Below are 15,861 nucleotides of genomic sequence, written 5' to 3' on the forward strand. Positions count from 1 at the left end.
ATGCAACTTTGCAAATTTAAGCCATGCTGCGATGTTTGTTTTAGAGATAAGAGGCTTGCTCCTGGCCATCCTTCCAACGAACCATACTTGTTCAGTCTTTTTCTAATTGTACTCTCATGAACTTCAACGTTTAATATGCTAACTGAGGTTGGGATATGCATTCCTGGGAAGATTGGCAACTGTCTTGAGTGTTTTCCACTTGTCAATAATCTTTCTCATGGTAGAATGATGGATAGCAATTGTTTAGAAATGGTCTTATAACCCTCCCCCAATTGATGGACAGCAACAATTGCTTCTCTAAGATCATTGCTGTTGTCTTTCCTCTTTGGCATTGTGTTAGCACACTTCAAAGCTGCAGACCACCAAACTCCTAAAACTTTGGCTTTTAGTCACATTTGCTGATGATCAATTGATCAAGGACACTAGATTAGCAGCACCTGGCTGCTACTTAGTCTCCTTATTCCCTATGTGCTTAGTTTTTCACATATGGCTTTTCCATTTTGGTTTCTTTTTGAAAAACAAGTGATGACATTGTGTAATATGTCATGTGTTATTGTTCATATAAGGTTATATTTACCTACTTTTAAGAAGCACTAAGGCCCAGATGATTTTTATTATCTCCTAATACATAAAACCATACAACTCAAAGAGATGTACTTCGTTTTTCACATGATAATGGATGGATGGATGGAAGGATGGACGGACAGACGGGCAGGCAAGACAGGCAGACAGACAGATATGCCATGCCATGGGAAATGACTCTAGAGTCTGGACATATATATCTCAAGGGCACTGTTGAACTAATTACATATATGCATACAACGTTAAATTAATTGTATACATGCACAAGGACTGGGCTGATGATAGAGTTGACTACAAAATATTTTTTCCTCTATGGTGGTGAAGTAGTCGGGTGGGCCAGCAATGAGTAAAGCATTGTGTCACTGTCCTTCACCAAGCCTGAGTACATTTCAGGTAGTAAAACTAATTGCCAAAGCACATTGTTTACAAATTGCTAGACGACTTTGTTATTACTGAACCCAAATGTCTAGAAACGCTTGAGAAAAATACACTGGATAGCCTTCATGAAAACAAAAAAGATTAATTCAAGAGTAAAGTATATTGACACCAAATGGTGCTATGCAGATGTACAAGGACTTGTCAGTGTGTGCCACAGAACAAATGAGATATAATGTGCTGATAAAGCCATCATCCTGAGATCAGTGCCAGATGCTTCCAAGGCAGCAGTCCCCAACCTTTCCGGCTCTGCGGACCAGCGGTGGGGGGGGGAGGGAGGAGGGGATGGTTTTGTGTGCCCGTGCACAAATGGAGCTTCATGTGCTCACGCGTTTGCCACTTGTGCTGCCCAGTTCCCAATGGGCCACGGCCCAATACCGGACTGTGGATTCGTGGCCCCTGCTTTAAGGGATATTGGAGACTGCTTCATCATTCTGTATTTATGAGCCTTTTACCCATTAAGGCAAATGGTGAGAGATGTATACAAAAGTTCTTTAAAAACTGTGGAAGTATCCGTTTCTCACCTGCCCTATTACCATAATGAATTTCTATGTGTAAAGTGACAAGGGAAATCCTCTCTTCTCAAGATATAATTTATAGAAAAGAAAAACCTCATTCTATTTCTCTATCTTTTACTTCAAATGTAATGAAAATGTATTCGTGTTTGGTGACAGATGGGTGCAATTATACTGTGCATCCAAGGAAACTATATTATGAATATTTTTCTTTTTGAATGGCAGTTGTTATTCAGTTACGTGCTATGATTTTAGCTCTCTGCAAATGCTGAGAAACATGCCCTTTAACAAGGGAACCTGAGTTAGCATATGCAACTGACTAGCCAGTAGTTCAAATTAAAGAGAAGAAGAGCATTTATCTCATGACTAGACATATGTAAATAGCACATGTTCTAGCCACTCAGGAAGAGGCATCTCAAGCACATGCTCTATCTCTAGAAACTGTTGGTCTATGTTGCGGAACACACACCTGACAGATGAACAAAAATATTCATGCTCTTATTGCAATTAGCCATAAAAGCTACTAGGTAATTCAAAGCCTATCAGTGTATCTCAGTCTGATCTAAGTGACAGGGCTAATGGGAAAACAAAGTTGAATACTAAGGTTCTGGAAAGAAGGATAGAAAAAAAATCCTTATTATGTACTATTAGAAAAAATATATATTAACCCTATGTTTTTTTATTTTACTCTCCATTTTTTCCCTTCTTTTCAATCACGTCTGATTCTGGACACGAGAAGTCCCTGCAGTTTTCCTGATAAAGTTTTCCAGAAGTGATTTGTCATTGTCTTCTTCCTTGCACTGAAATGGTATTAACTGATAAGGTATTAAAATACTGTCATACGAGAACTACATTAAAACACTGAAGGTATGACCAATGAACTATTGGCCTTTGAACTATGGTGCTGGAGAAGACTCCTGCGAGTCCCTTGGACTGCAAGGCGATCAAACCGGTCAATCCTAGAGATCAACCCTGACTGCTCTTTAGAAGGCCAGATCCTGAAGCTAAAACTCAAATACTTTGGCCATCTAATGTGAAGGAAGGACTCACTGGAGAAGAGCCTAATGCTGGGAAAGGTTGAGGGCAATAGAAGAAGGGGACGACAGAGAATAAGGTGTCTGGATGGAGTCACTGAAGCCGTAGGCGTGAGCTTAAATGGACTCCAGAAGATGGTAGAGGACAGGAAGGCCTGGAGGAACCTTGTCCATGGGGTCGCGATGGGTCGGACACAACTTCACAGCTAACAACAACAACGACGACCAATGAATGCTCTTAAAAAGTCAAAATTTACCAGTCACTGGCAGGCCCACGAACTATTTTCTTTGTGTGAAATCCTGTGGTAAACAGAAATCTAGCAGCAAGCTGAACACTTATCATTGTAATTTCTTCTGCTTCAGGAAGTAGATGATCTTGTCCTAAAAAGAAAATTTAGAATGTTGTAACTGAGTTCTTAAGTATTGAAATCTAAAAAGTCAGCCTGACTCAAAATTCTTCTTAAATCAATCCAACTTCAAGATTTTTTTCAGCAAGACTGCCTGATATCTATATATACTTTGTGCATGTATTTGAGTCAGTTTTGACTCCTGATCACTACCAAATTAGTCCCTGCAGTTTTCCTGGCAAGGTTTTTCAGAAGAGGTTTGCCACTGGTTCATTCCTAGGATGAGAGTGATTGGCCCAAGGTTACCCCACTGGCTTTGTGCATAAAATGTGACTAGAACTCAGTATTCTGGCTTCTAGTTTGATGCCTCAACTACTATACTTAACCGGCTCTCTAAGAACAATTAAAGCATCTTATTTAGCTTTTTGTCTTCCAAGATGAACATGGAAGATAATGATCAAAAGAAAGATGTCAACAGTGTATTGAACATAAATTTAGTAAACATTTTAACATTAATCTCAAGGAAATGGTAAGATATACTGAAAATATTATAAATGAAATCCAGGGATCTGAAAAACGTTAAATACTTTCTATTTTTATATAACTATGTAATTAATTTTCATTAGGAATATCCAAAAACTTACCTGGAGGGGGATTTAGGTAGACACTGTTACATGTCAGTAATTTTTTTACAAACTGGAAATATTCCAGGCTGTACTGCATTCGGTTATGCATGAACTGTACATTTTGCTTTCGTACACTCCGCTCAATTGCAGATGGCATTTTAATTTGATGGGGTTTAGTGGTCATTGCAAGTTCTGAAATATATTTTATAAGTTCATTGTCTTTTTCTACTGTGTCCATACGTTCATAAAAAAGAATGTAAGCATTCCACCACCTCTTCTGACGTCTGTAGGACATCCGTTTCATCATATGATCAAATACTTCTCCCATGTATTCTCCACCAAAACACTGATTTTTCATTTCTTCATCATCATCCATTTTGCATTCAGTTACATCGCCATCATCAAATTTATACCATCTGTTTTTCTCACCGTCTCCTCCATTTCTTTGAATAATGTAAGAGTAATAATGTCCACCACTGGCTTGACCACTGTGCACCAATACACCCACTAGTCTGTATTTTGTACTTCCAGAATGTTCATTTTCTGACTGTTCATTCTGTATTAGTTGGTTTTCAGGATTTACATCATCCCCTTCTAACTTAGCTACTCCTGCCACAGTATAAGGTTCCATATCCAACTCACGTGGAAACTCGAAATAATCATTGAACTTGATTGCACATTCCCTTTCCCAGTCATAGTCAAATCGTTTTAGCTGGATGGCAAGAACTGGAGGCAGTTTTTTAATTAGCAAACGTTTCACTGTATCAACCTAGGAAATAAAACAGTTATTTCTGTGAATTACCAAAAAAAAACATATTCTAAGTAAAATTATAGTCATTTTTCTTGACCAAACTGCTATAAACAACCCTCTGCTCAGATAAACACATTTTAAACAACATGATTAAGGAAGTGGTGGCCCTGGGGATCTTGGCATCATATTCTTAATTTTTGACTAAAATATGATGAATAGGAGCTCTCAATTCTCTTACAAACTAAACATCTAAATTGTCAGCTGCTGCTGAATTAAAACAGATTTAGAGCATTATTCTCAAGACATGGCGAAATTACCTTCTTGTTGCATTTTTCACAGTGATATGCATTTGCACCTTCCAGTAAGTCTCCTTTGACATATTGTTCCAAAGAGTCAAGTAGATTTTGATGATTTCTAATATCTACATTCAGTGTTGTAAAAGATTCTTCACATTCGTACCTGTAAAGATAGCAAAATAATGTAATTTTGCTAAATGAATTATTAAATAAGTATCTTTTATTATTAAGCAATGTAATTTTATGAATATAGTAAAACATATACTGAAAACTTAAAATATAAACCTAGGTAGAATAACTTAGACTGGACAACTGCAATTATAAATCAAAAGCTGCCCACTGGATAAATGGCAACATTGCATAGTTATTTTCTTTATATAGAAAGATTAATAAAAGTTGAAAAAAGGTAACATTTACTAACAAATGAATACGGAAGAACAAATAAACCCAAGCTGATACAAAATAGGACAACAATAAGCTTCCATTTTGATTTTTAATTAGAAACAGGAAGCTCAAACTATTACTGTACATGTGGCTTTTCAATATGGTTTATCACTGGCAAACAAGGATAGCTATAAAGGCTTCCTGTCTATATTGCAGCATAAGATGCATGAACAAGTATCAACAAAAATCAACCACTGGATATGGACTAACCCTCAATTGTTTAGCAATATAGAACTCACATGAAAAAGTAAATTCAAGGAATTAAAAGATTCTATTATTTTTATTAAAGCTACAGTGTGAAATATTTGTACATCACCAGTTTTCAAATAATTTAGCATGCTAATTACAAGAAGTGCACATATTTTATACAATAATATACAATGTCCTATTAGATAACTAAACACATACCTATGAGGGCAACCTTGACAGATTTTCTGATCGGCAAAGGATCCTCCCAAAACTTTACTTAACATTGCTGGATGACCTAAGGCTTTTAAAGCTTCATCTAGACTATCCACCAGAGAGTTAAAAAATTCTAAAGCATCGTGTTGTTCTCGCAGATTTACAGGTTCACCCCAGAGTCTAAAATAAGAGATTTTTTTAATAAAATCAAATTTGGGGCAAATAACATTACATAGAAGTAAATATAATTGTTTATCTCAACTTTAAAAGATGCATGTTACAAGTATACAACAATCTTCAAATTATATACTGATTTATTTTCAAAGAGGACTAAATTACTGTCACCACCCAAATCAACCTCTTCATTTATGGGATTATGTGGTCCTTAAAATAATTAATGAGATAAGACTCAGTGGCGCTCCTTGACTTCATCCTTTCCCCCCCCCCAAGAAAAATGCCATTGTGTCCACCCTAGATGTCAAAGGCTAACATTTCTAGACATGTCTAGCCTTGGTGGAGCAGTGGGCTAATGCCTCAAGTAACACCAGCTGCCTGCAATTAGTGCAGGTTCGCATCCCACCAGGCTCAAGGTTGACTCAGCCTTCCATCCTTCTGAGGTAGGTAAAATGAGGACCCAGATTGTTGGGGGCAATAAGTTGACTTTGTAATAATGCCGCTTGGGGGGGGGGCGAAAGCCCTAATAAGCAGGCATATACATAGAATGAAGGCTATTGCTAAGTGCTTAGATTGTAAGCCGCTCTGAGTCTTCAGAGAAGGGTGGGATATAAATGGGATTAAAATTTTTAAAAAAATATCTCCAGAACAGGAGATGGATATTGTGAGAACTCCATTCCTATTTCTATAGCTACCTGTTTTTAAATATTTCAAAAGAGGAAAATTAAGATCAGCTAAAAAACGGTGGTGTCTTTCACTATAATGCCTGGCATGAATTTGCTCATTTCTTATTTGATACCCTTAGAAGGGTGTATCTAGTGAGGTAATTATGTTCAAATAGGTAAAGTGACTTCTCATCTGGATTACGTCCATGTAGTAAATGATGCTGGTGACTCTGCACGTGACATCGCTATTCTGTGACCTGCATTGGTTGCCAGCGTGCTTCTGGGTACAATTCAAGGTGCTGGTTGTCACCTTTAAAGTCTTCATGGCTTAAGGCCAGGTTACTTCAGGGCTTGTTTCTACTCATCTGACCCAGTCAGGCAGGATGGGCATGTCTCAAGTTGCCCCCAAAATGGCAGTTGGCAGGGCCTAAAAGACATGCCTTTTCTGCTGTTAGTGCAGTGGACCATTCTCCCTCTGTGGACTAGGACGACCCCAGCCCTGCTGGCCTTTTGTAAGGCCCTACAGATGTGGTTATATCCCCAGGCAGGGGATATGTTTCTTGGTTATGTTAGTGATTTGGTTTGTTGTTTCTTGAATTTTTATAATGTTTGTTATTGTTTCTATTCTATTTTAATTCTGTTTGCCACCAAGGATCATTCACCGAGATGGGCAGCCATATAAATTGGATAGATAGATAGACAGACAGACAAACAAACAAATAAATATACAGCTCAGGTATCTTTTATCCTTGAATGTAAGATTGAATCTTTTCAAGGAAATTATAATTGAGAATAATACCAGTGATATTTTTCAAACAGTAGTTTTAGGTAAATCAATTATTATTGGTTTGATCTACATTGCTCTCATTTTTATTTTTATTTGCAACCTATTTTCTTTATTGTATATTTGACAAGACTGATTTAACTGTAAAATAAAAACCTGGATTAAATGGAAACAATGTATCCCTTGTATTCTAAATTCAATCTGAAAAATTGCTAACACCAAGGTAACTGCCAGAATTAACAATAAAAACTCCATGTCTGTTAGCCTGTATAGACTCCCCACTTGGCTAATTGTTTCCCCATGAACAGGTAAAAAAGACAGGAATTCAGCCACAGTTAGGAAGTTCAAGGGGCAAAAATATTGTTAACATTCATGTTTTGTGCTTTCCATTAAACTTATATGCAAAAACTTCACTTCACACTCAAGGATCTTCCTACTATGATGGAGCCCGCATGAATTTAAAGCTTTAGTTTGCATTTGGTTGTATCAACAACCTACACACCAAGATTTTCTCTAAACTACCCAGCAATTTTTTTCTTTGAGCAATTTTAGCTTGCTTTCTACATAGAAGGTTCACATAAAACTATTATCAATTCAGAAATATAATTAAATTAATGAGTGCATGCTGCTTATAACATATTACAGAAGACATTTTAACAAAAATTAATTTCCCATTTACCTGAACTGTTTCCAAAATCCTCTTGGCACGTAGTACTGTAATCTAGAAGCTGCTAAGTGGCCAAATATGACCTGCAGATGTCTTAATACACCTATGTTGTACTCTTTTCTGTCTTCTGTTTTACTTGAAGTTGGTTTATCTTCATATGGATGGGGATAGCCAAATACTTCATCTCGTGGGTCAACATTGGTCTTAAAAAAAGAATCATACATGTATACATGAAGACAATTGCTAAGTAGAGTTTGGTAGCTGGACTTATAATGAACTACCCTTTTGTCACAGGATGATGGAGCTGATGCTCTAGGGATAACTGCCTCTTCTGGTATGAAGGGAATGCCAAAACAATTTTTGCATTCCTTGCAGAGGTGTTTGCTTGTCAATCACATGAATGGACCCTAACCCCATTTTTTAAATATAAAAGGTAAAGGTTCCCCCGCACATGCGTGCTAGTCGTTTCCGATTCTAGGGGCCGGTGCTCATCTCTGTTTCAAAGCCGAAGAGCCAGCGCTTGTCCGAGGACGTCTCCGTGGTCATGTGGCCGGCATGACTAGATGCCAAAGGCACACGGAACGCTGTTACCTTCCCACCATAGTGGTCCCTATTTTTCTACTTGCATTTTTTGCATGCTTTCGAATTGCTAGGTTGGCAGAAGCTGGGACGAGTAACAGGCGCTCACTCTGTTACACGGCACTCGGGATTCGACCTGCCAAACTGCTGACCTTCTAATTGACAAGCTCAGCGTCCTAACCCACTGAGCCACCGTGTCCCTATATTTTTTAAATATACATTTGGTCAATTCAGGATCGGGAATATAAATAGTACGCCTCTCTCCTATTTCCCCCACAATGATAATCCTGTGTAGTGGGTTGTGTTGAGAGTGAGTGAATGCCCCAAAGTCATCCAGCTCAGTTTTCATGTCTAAGGAAAGCCGCAGTTTCCCGATTTCTAAACCTGTTGGACCATAATCCAACTACGTTAGCACTTTACTTAAATTGTCCTGTGTAACAGCTCTACTACTGCAATTTGCAAATAGCCAACATATGCTTTTTTGTAGACATAACCATCTCAGACAGAATGACAGATCAGAATACAGTGAGAAGTACTTCAGACTCATTCACTAAAGTATTATTTGTTAAAATATTGATCCCTAAAATCAAGATCAAACAGTTGACTGGCTAGAAAGGTAAGGAGAGTTTGCCACAAACTGTAATTAAACTTCTCTTCTCCTTTCAAGCAAAAGCGTGGGAGGGGTATGGCGAAGGTTCATAGCTCATCACTGTACATTCTCTTAATTATGTCATTATATTTTTCCATGACCAAAATCATGCTCCTCCATCATCTTCAATATCGTTCCCTTTTTATCTTTTTTTATAATCAGATTTACATCCATAAGTGTGTTGTATCCTTACTATATTGAGTGCCACTTCAATATCTTACACTGTATTTTGAAACACTAATGTAGTTTTCAATTCAGGAAATATATATATATATATATATATATATATATATATATATATATATATATATATATATATATATATATCATTCAAGATGTCAAATTTTAAGTCACTATTTGGTAAAGAAAGAATATTGAAAGTATTTTAAAGAGCAGATAAATGATTTGAGCGTAATGAATTAAGAATTTTAAAAGGTAGGCCACATTTAATGCATTTGAGAAAGCGAGAAAACATCAAACGTGTAACATAGAAGGATATCTGCTTTTAAAATTGCTGATATTACTAAGAACTAGCATAAAAGCACAGAATGTGGCTTCTATGCTTTTTAAAATTGTTGGTAGTTAAAAAGCACAATTGGATGCAGTATCATATATTAAGCAAAACGCAGTTATTACCTCATCTTGTTTCTCATCTCCAGACATGTCATCATCTACATCACTCCCTGTTCCATCAATTGCAAGAATTCCATTCCTGATGGCAGGAATCATATATAGTTGCTGAATGACGGAATTCATGTAACAAGTGGCTCCAGCATTTTTAAGCCCTACAAATCCCTTTGGTGGTCGTGGTCCAACAGGTGGCAAATATTCCCATTCTGTTAGTGCTTCACACGCTAGGACAAATTAAATATATTAGACCATTAACAGCTTATAACTTGAAATATACTAGTAGGCGAATTGCTATTTCTTAAAACTGTATTCATAAAACAAGTTTATTTCAAATACAATTCCCTTAAGAAATGGATTTTACATGAAAATGTGTAAGTTACAAATGACATCCCTCAGCATCTTATTTCCTAAGTACAAACAGACAAAATAAAATCCACAAAGAAAGCACAAAACTATATAGTAAGGCCCCCTTTAAATAATTTATATACAACTTATTTTAAGATGACTTGCGAAATTGCTAGATCTGTAAAAAAAAAGGTGTTAGTTTGCCAAAACTGAACAAAGACGTGGGACAGGATCCCAAAATAAATGTTTCTAGGTTCCTCAAGCACAGGGGGACTAACAATACTTGGATGTTTCCTTTTCCAACTGCAATTATTCAAAATTCACTACAGTCACTGAGTCTTTGGAGAAGCTCTAATAACAATTTGGAACTGAAGCCTCTAAGAATGTAGTACCTGCCCAGTCCTAACCACATTTAATCTTTATCTACTCCTTTTAGAAATATGATTATACCACCTAGCAGTCATCTCAAAGAAAAAGGTTCTGGATTTAAGCAAGAAGCAGAATATATTCTTTCTCATTCAACACCAACAATCTTCTAAATTTTTAAAATGCTCAAAGGCTACAATTCAGAGAAACGGGCCTAATAATCTACCAACCCAGCATTTTCCCCAAATAAATTATGAAAATATATGAAAGTATATGAATATAAAATTCATAGAAAAATGTTAAAATGTGAAATAGTACGTACTAGTTATCGCAGTGCCTATATAATACATTTCAGTCAAAGTATCTACTATTTGTTTGAGGTTACGGACACAGCCCACTGCTAAGGCTACCAACAGCTCGAATCCAGCATTAATGGTAGCTGGGGAACTACAGACAGGTATTGCCTGCTCAGCGGGTAATTCTCCATTTCGCATGTATTGCAGGTAAACATTTGATGCAGGAAAGATGAAATCATCTATTAATTCCTGAAAAATAGTAAATAAAAGATCTGTTATTAATTTAGGAACTATCCAGATCAGATGAAACATCACTTAAGTGTCACGCTGCCTTAGATTTTTAAAAGAGAGGATTATTTACCTGCAAGAGCACGAGAAAACATAAATTCTATGACTCCATTATGTAACGACAATGAATCATTCAGAAGATGGTAAATCAGGGTTCAAACTGCCGGCCTGCGGGCCAGACGCGTCACGCAAAAGACGCGCCCACCCCATTGCCGGCAATGGCAAAACAGTGCCAATACGTCGCATGACGTCGCGAGTTTGACACGTCTGCTGTAGATTATTTTTTAAAAATATATGAAAAATGCCAGAGGGGTGTGTGTTAATAAACAGTTTATCAAATCTATTTAGCCACAGCTGAGAGGCCTGATAATAAGTTACTTGAATAAAGGATTTCCAGGCAGGGAGATTTGCCCTAATTTTCAGAGAGCAAGGACTTACTTGCCCTTAATTTGATACAGATTTTCTGTGCCACTCATATTTCAGTTAGGATTTTAGCAAGCTCAAAATGAAATGAAGTTTTTTTTTTTAAATGTATGATGCATCATGTTACATTTATCTGAGTTACATAAATGACTCTATTCAATGACTTACTTTATTTAGAACTTTATAAAAATTTGTGCAAGGATAAAAGTTTTGCCCTTTGTTCTCTCAAGAGAAACTTTGCTGTGATTTAAATATAGATCTTCTACATATTTTGAAGATTCCAAAATTCAATCAATTTAAATTATCGTTGTTTTTGTAAATATGCTGGCATTTATTATAAATTATAATTCGTGTATTTTTCACTTTGCTACTTTATAATTTTAGAACGTTTTGTACAGCAGTAACTTACTTTGATGAGATTAGCACCACCTTTTTCACAACCAATGTGATATTTTTTTTCAGGAGTTTGAAATGCCAGTAATTCTTTGGTAACTCCAAGATGACCTTCTAGAATAGTTTCTTCTACACCTGTTTCTCCTGTCCTTTTCACTTCATCCTAAGGAAGGAGAATACTCAGACACATGAATTTTCAAACAACATTTTTAAGGAAGCACATATCAATTAATGTATTAGAATTATTATCCCATTTTATTTTACATATTTAGATCCAGGGCAATTAACACTTAAATTTAAAACAAATAACAAGTGGTGACAAAACAACAAGAAAAAAATAAACTTACCCTGATCCTTTTAAGCCAGTCAATTTCATTATTAAGCAGAACTTCAGCATTGGGCACATTAATATTACTATTGAAAGCATAATTTAGAAGATGTCTTAACAGAGTAAAGTAATCTCCTGAACGTTTAGCACGTTCTCTTGCAGTACTCTGAAAGAAAATATCAACATAGTTGAAAATATACTTTCATTAATAGTCGCAACACAGAACATTTCTTAAAGTCTATGTTCAGTTCAGACATCCTCATAAACAAGATTCCATTAAATCAGCATGAAAATTTATGGTTACTTCTGAAGCACTTAATAGAAATCTTATTCTTTTCCTAATAAGACATAATTATGATGAATCACACTTGATTTATGTCTAGCTTATAAAAGTTAACAAGCGAGAGATCCTGGTTCATTTTAAGCTAAACAAACACTGGGTAGTTGTTGCCATCAAGAGAAACTAAGCAGCAATGATAAAGTAGTATGGATTAGCATAATTCTTGTATGAGTTTCCACATCAAATCTAAAATCCAAATGCATCAATTAATTCAGAAAACTTTCACATAAAATAAGATTTAGAGACGAACAACTTAACAAGCATCTGCATTCTAAAGTACTTGTGAAACAGTTTGCACTGTTAGAAATATTATATTTTCAAAAATTTCCCTCTACTACCACATTCTTTCCATCATATCCTAGATAGTTTTCAAATGTATCCTAACTCTTTGGAAATATTCCTTAGCATGTAATTCAGGAATATCTTGATGCATAAAAAAATAGTTGTATAATTTCTAAATGTGACCTAAGGTTCCAATTCAAAGCATATTTCATGCTCTTAGAAATATCTTGATTTATTGCTTTAAATAATGGAACCAATTCCTTATGACTGTGCGATCAACCAGAGCTCAGTAAAACCATTATTTGAAAAACAGATCACAAGCTTCTTTGGCAGTACTTACTAGTAAAATAACCACTGATAAAAGTAGCATTGTTTTTTTTAATTGAAAAGTTTTAAAATACATTTTATCTTTAACAATCCCCATTGTTAATAAATCATACTTCTAGGCTATTGTTTCTCTCTATTTTGCTTAGGTCAGATGACCTATGCAATATTAAGTCACATTATCACATTTTATGAAGGCCATTTACAAATTGCAGCATGTCCAGAAAAGAGCAATCAAGGTCAAAAGAGGCCCGGAGGGGAAAAATGTACAAGTAATTCTTGCTTAGCGACTGCCTCATTTAGCTATTGTACAACAGTGATGAAAAAGTAACTTTATGATCAATTCCTTGCATTTACAACTTTTGCATATCTGGAAAGCAGAGGAAAGCTGAAGATCACAAGCCATAAGTTTCACTTAGCAATCACTTCTCTTAATGACCAAGTTGCTGATCCCAATTTTGCCACTAAATGAGGACAATCTGTAGGAGTTTGAGGTCTTTCAATACATTTAATCTATAGAAAAGTGGGTTCACATGAAAATTCTTTAATTACATGATGTCAACCATCATGTAGAAGGTAGGGCAGAATTGTTCAGAGTTCTTTTATGGAACAGGACAAGAAAAAATGGATATTAATTAAATGAAGATTTCAGCTGGACACGAGGAAAATGTCCTAGGGTAAGAGCTCTTCAGTGATGGAGCAAACTATCTGAGGAGGTCATCATCTGATAGGCGTGCTGGAACAGATTCCTGCACAAGACAGGATGTGGTAGTGTAACTCCGAGGTTTCCCCAAGCCTTATATCTTATGATTCCTTGAGTCCCAGCCATCATTCACCACATATGAAATATGGTGGAGTTTACCAAGGTTTGGAGTACAAGAAATGCTTTGCTCTACTGTGTGCTCTAGACAGAGCTTGTTCAGTGTTAGGAAAGCAGAATTAAATTTAAAAATACAACAGAGCAAAAGATGATGGCAGTTTATAATTACTTGGAAAACTTAATGTTAGAATAGCTAGCACTATGATTTATGTAAATCAGTTCTCAAAATCACAACCTCAGCTTTTAATACACATGTACGTAACGAAGCAGTCAAAATGCTCACCAGTAATAATACAGTAATTTTAGGATTTTATTTTCAGCAGTTGTATTTTATATTCTACTTATGTTCTACTAATATTACATCTTTAAACAATATAATAATTAAAAAATTATAAGCATATTTCAATGAACATTTGTTAACATGTTTAAAGAGCCTTGGTGGAGCAGTGGGCTGATGCCTCCTTAAGTAACACCAGCTGCCTGCAATTAGTGCAGGTTCGCATCCCACCAGGCTCAAGGTTGACTCAGCCTTCCATCCTTCCGAGGTAGGTAAAATGAGGACCCAGATTGTTGGGGGCAATAAGCTGACTTTGTAATAATGCCGCTTGGGGTGTGTGTGAAAGCCCTAATAAGCAGGCATATACATAGAATGAAGGCTATTGCTAAGCACATTGGTTTGTGCTTAAATTGTAAGCCGCCCTGAGTCTTCGGAGAAGGGCGGGATATAAATGGGATTAAAATAAAAAATAAAATAAATATAAATGGAATTAAAATAAAAAAAAACATCAAATTTGCATGGAAGAACTGTCCATTTACAGGTTTATCATTCTGTGTACATCTTCCAGAAGAAAAGGCAATTTACAGATTACAAAATACCCGTAAATCTGCCTTTTTGAATAAACTTTTTATATATTGATTTGTTAATGTACAGTATATTGAGAAAAAATATGGAAGTATGGTAACTAAAGTTAAATATGTATTATTTCCTATAGACACACACACACACACACACACACACACACATATATATATATCCAAATGGTACAAGTTTAAAATGTCTTACCCCTAATACAGTAAATAACAAAGTTATAAAAAAAAGAAGAGGTCGTTGTCCCATACAACATCGGGTGGCCATTAAGAAGAACTGCTCCTGTGCCATTTGCCGAACAATTCTAAAAATTTAAACCAGAAAAAAGAGATTAATACAGGTATTTTAAATAAAACTGTTAAAATTATAAAAAAGAATAATCCACTGGTACTCCCTCTTTTTTTGTTCTTGGTGCAATCCATTATATCCATTATATACTCAGCAAATCCAATCTAGATCATCAGAGAAACCTCTGGAGCAGACTTTTAAGAGAGCTTGGGGGGCTGCAATCATCCTCTCCCTTCTGGCAAAAGAAAACTGCTTCTACCGACGGAAACGTTCAAAGCAAGTCTATCACAAATGTTTACACCTATTTATACTCAGGAGCCCCATTTCTTCTTTTTCACCATCAGCAGCAGCAGCAGCACTATCACCACCTGCCTATCTCAGGACCTCGGGAAGGATAAAAATGCCAAATGCAATCTAAATTTTTGGCTGGCTGTGCAACCAATATAAAAATTGATTAAATGTGTGTTTTATTTCTCTCATGTTTGTCATACATACGTGAAAAGGCTTTCTCATAAATTTTGGAGGACTCTCTTTTAGAAATGGAAATAATTTTCACTGTCATGTTTATATAAAGACAGAATAAAACGTAATAGTAATGTAAAATATTCAAATGTTTTACATTAGCGGGGGTTTTTTTTGAAACTTGGGACATCAATTTAATTCTTCATCCTAGTAATCCCAAACCTGAACTCTTAGAAAATACTCCCAACTTTTGACTATAGTAGTTTCTAATATATCCAAGCACTTAACATCAAACAGGAACTGCTAGCAACACTCATGAATCACTCAATTATCAAAATCCATTTCACAACTTTCTATTAAAAAACCTAGTGCAGTTGTGTTGATTTTCTTTTGATGATGTTCGATATTTTGCCTATCCAGATTAGTTATTCAGGGCAGAAGGATAAGTCATTCCAGCT

The 15,861-nt window shown here is 35.9% G+C and overlaps 1 protein-coding gene across 2 annotated transcripts in view; it reads right to left on the reverse strand.

Annotated features, from left to right (window-relative positions):
- Positions 1–15,861, reverse strand: part of USP9X (ubiquitin specific peptidase 9 X-linked) — a 108,938-nt gene that overhangs the window by 18,079 nt on the left and 74,998 nt on the right. For both annotated transcript variants that reach the window (XM_083362657.1, XM_083362656.1), the window contains 10 exons: positions 14,849–14,957; positions 12,039–12,185; positions 11,708–11,854; positions 10,614–10,836; positions 9,587–9,804; positions 7,735–7,925; positions 5,439–5,612; positions 4,608–4,749; positions 3,558–4,308; positions 2,824–2,947 (listed from right to left, as the gene is read on the reverse strand). In XM_083362657.1, the coding sequence (XP_083218783.1) occupies positions 2,824–2,947; positions 3,558–4,308; positions 4,608–4,749; positions 5,439–5,612; positions 7,735–7,925; positions 9,587–9,804; positions 10,614–10,836; positions 11,708–11,854; positions 12,039–12,185; positions 14,849–14,957 (2,226 nt within the window). The remainder of the gene's footprint in view (positions 1–2,823; positions 2,948–3,557; positions 4,309–4,607; positions 4,750–5,438; positions 5,613–7,734; positions 7,926–9,586; positions 9,805–10,613; positions 10,837–11,707; positions 11,855–12,038; positions 12,186–14,848; positions 14,958–15,861) is intronic.

This window comes from Vipera ursinii (genome assembly GCF_947247035.1).
Source record: "Vipera ursinii genome assembly, chromosome: 4".
In the NCBI taxonomy this organism is placed as follows: domain Eukaryota; kingdom Metazoa; phylum Chordata; class Lepidosauria; order Squamata; family Viperidae; genus Vipera; species Vipera ursinii.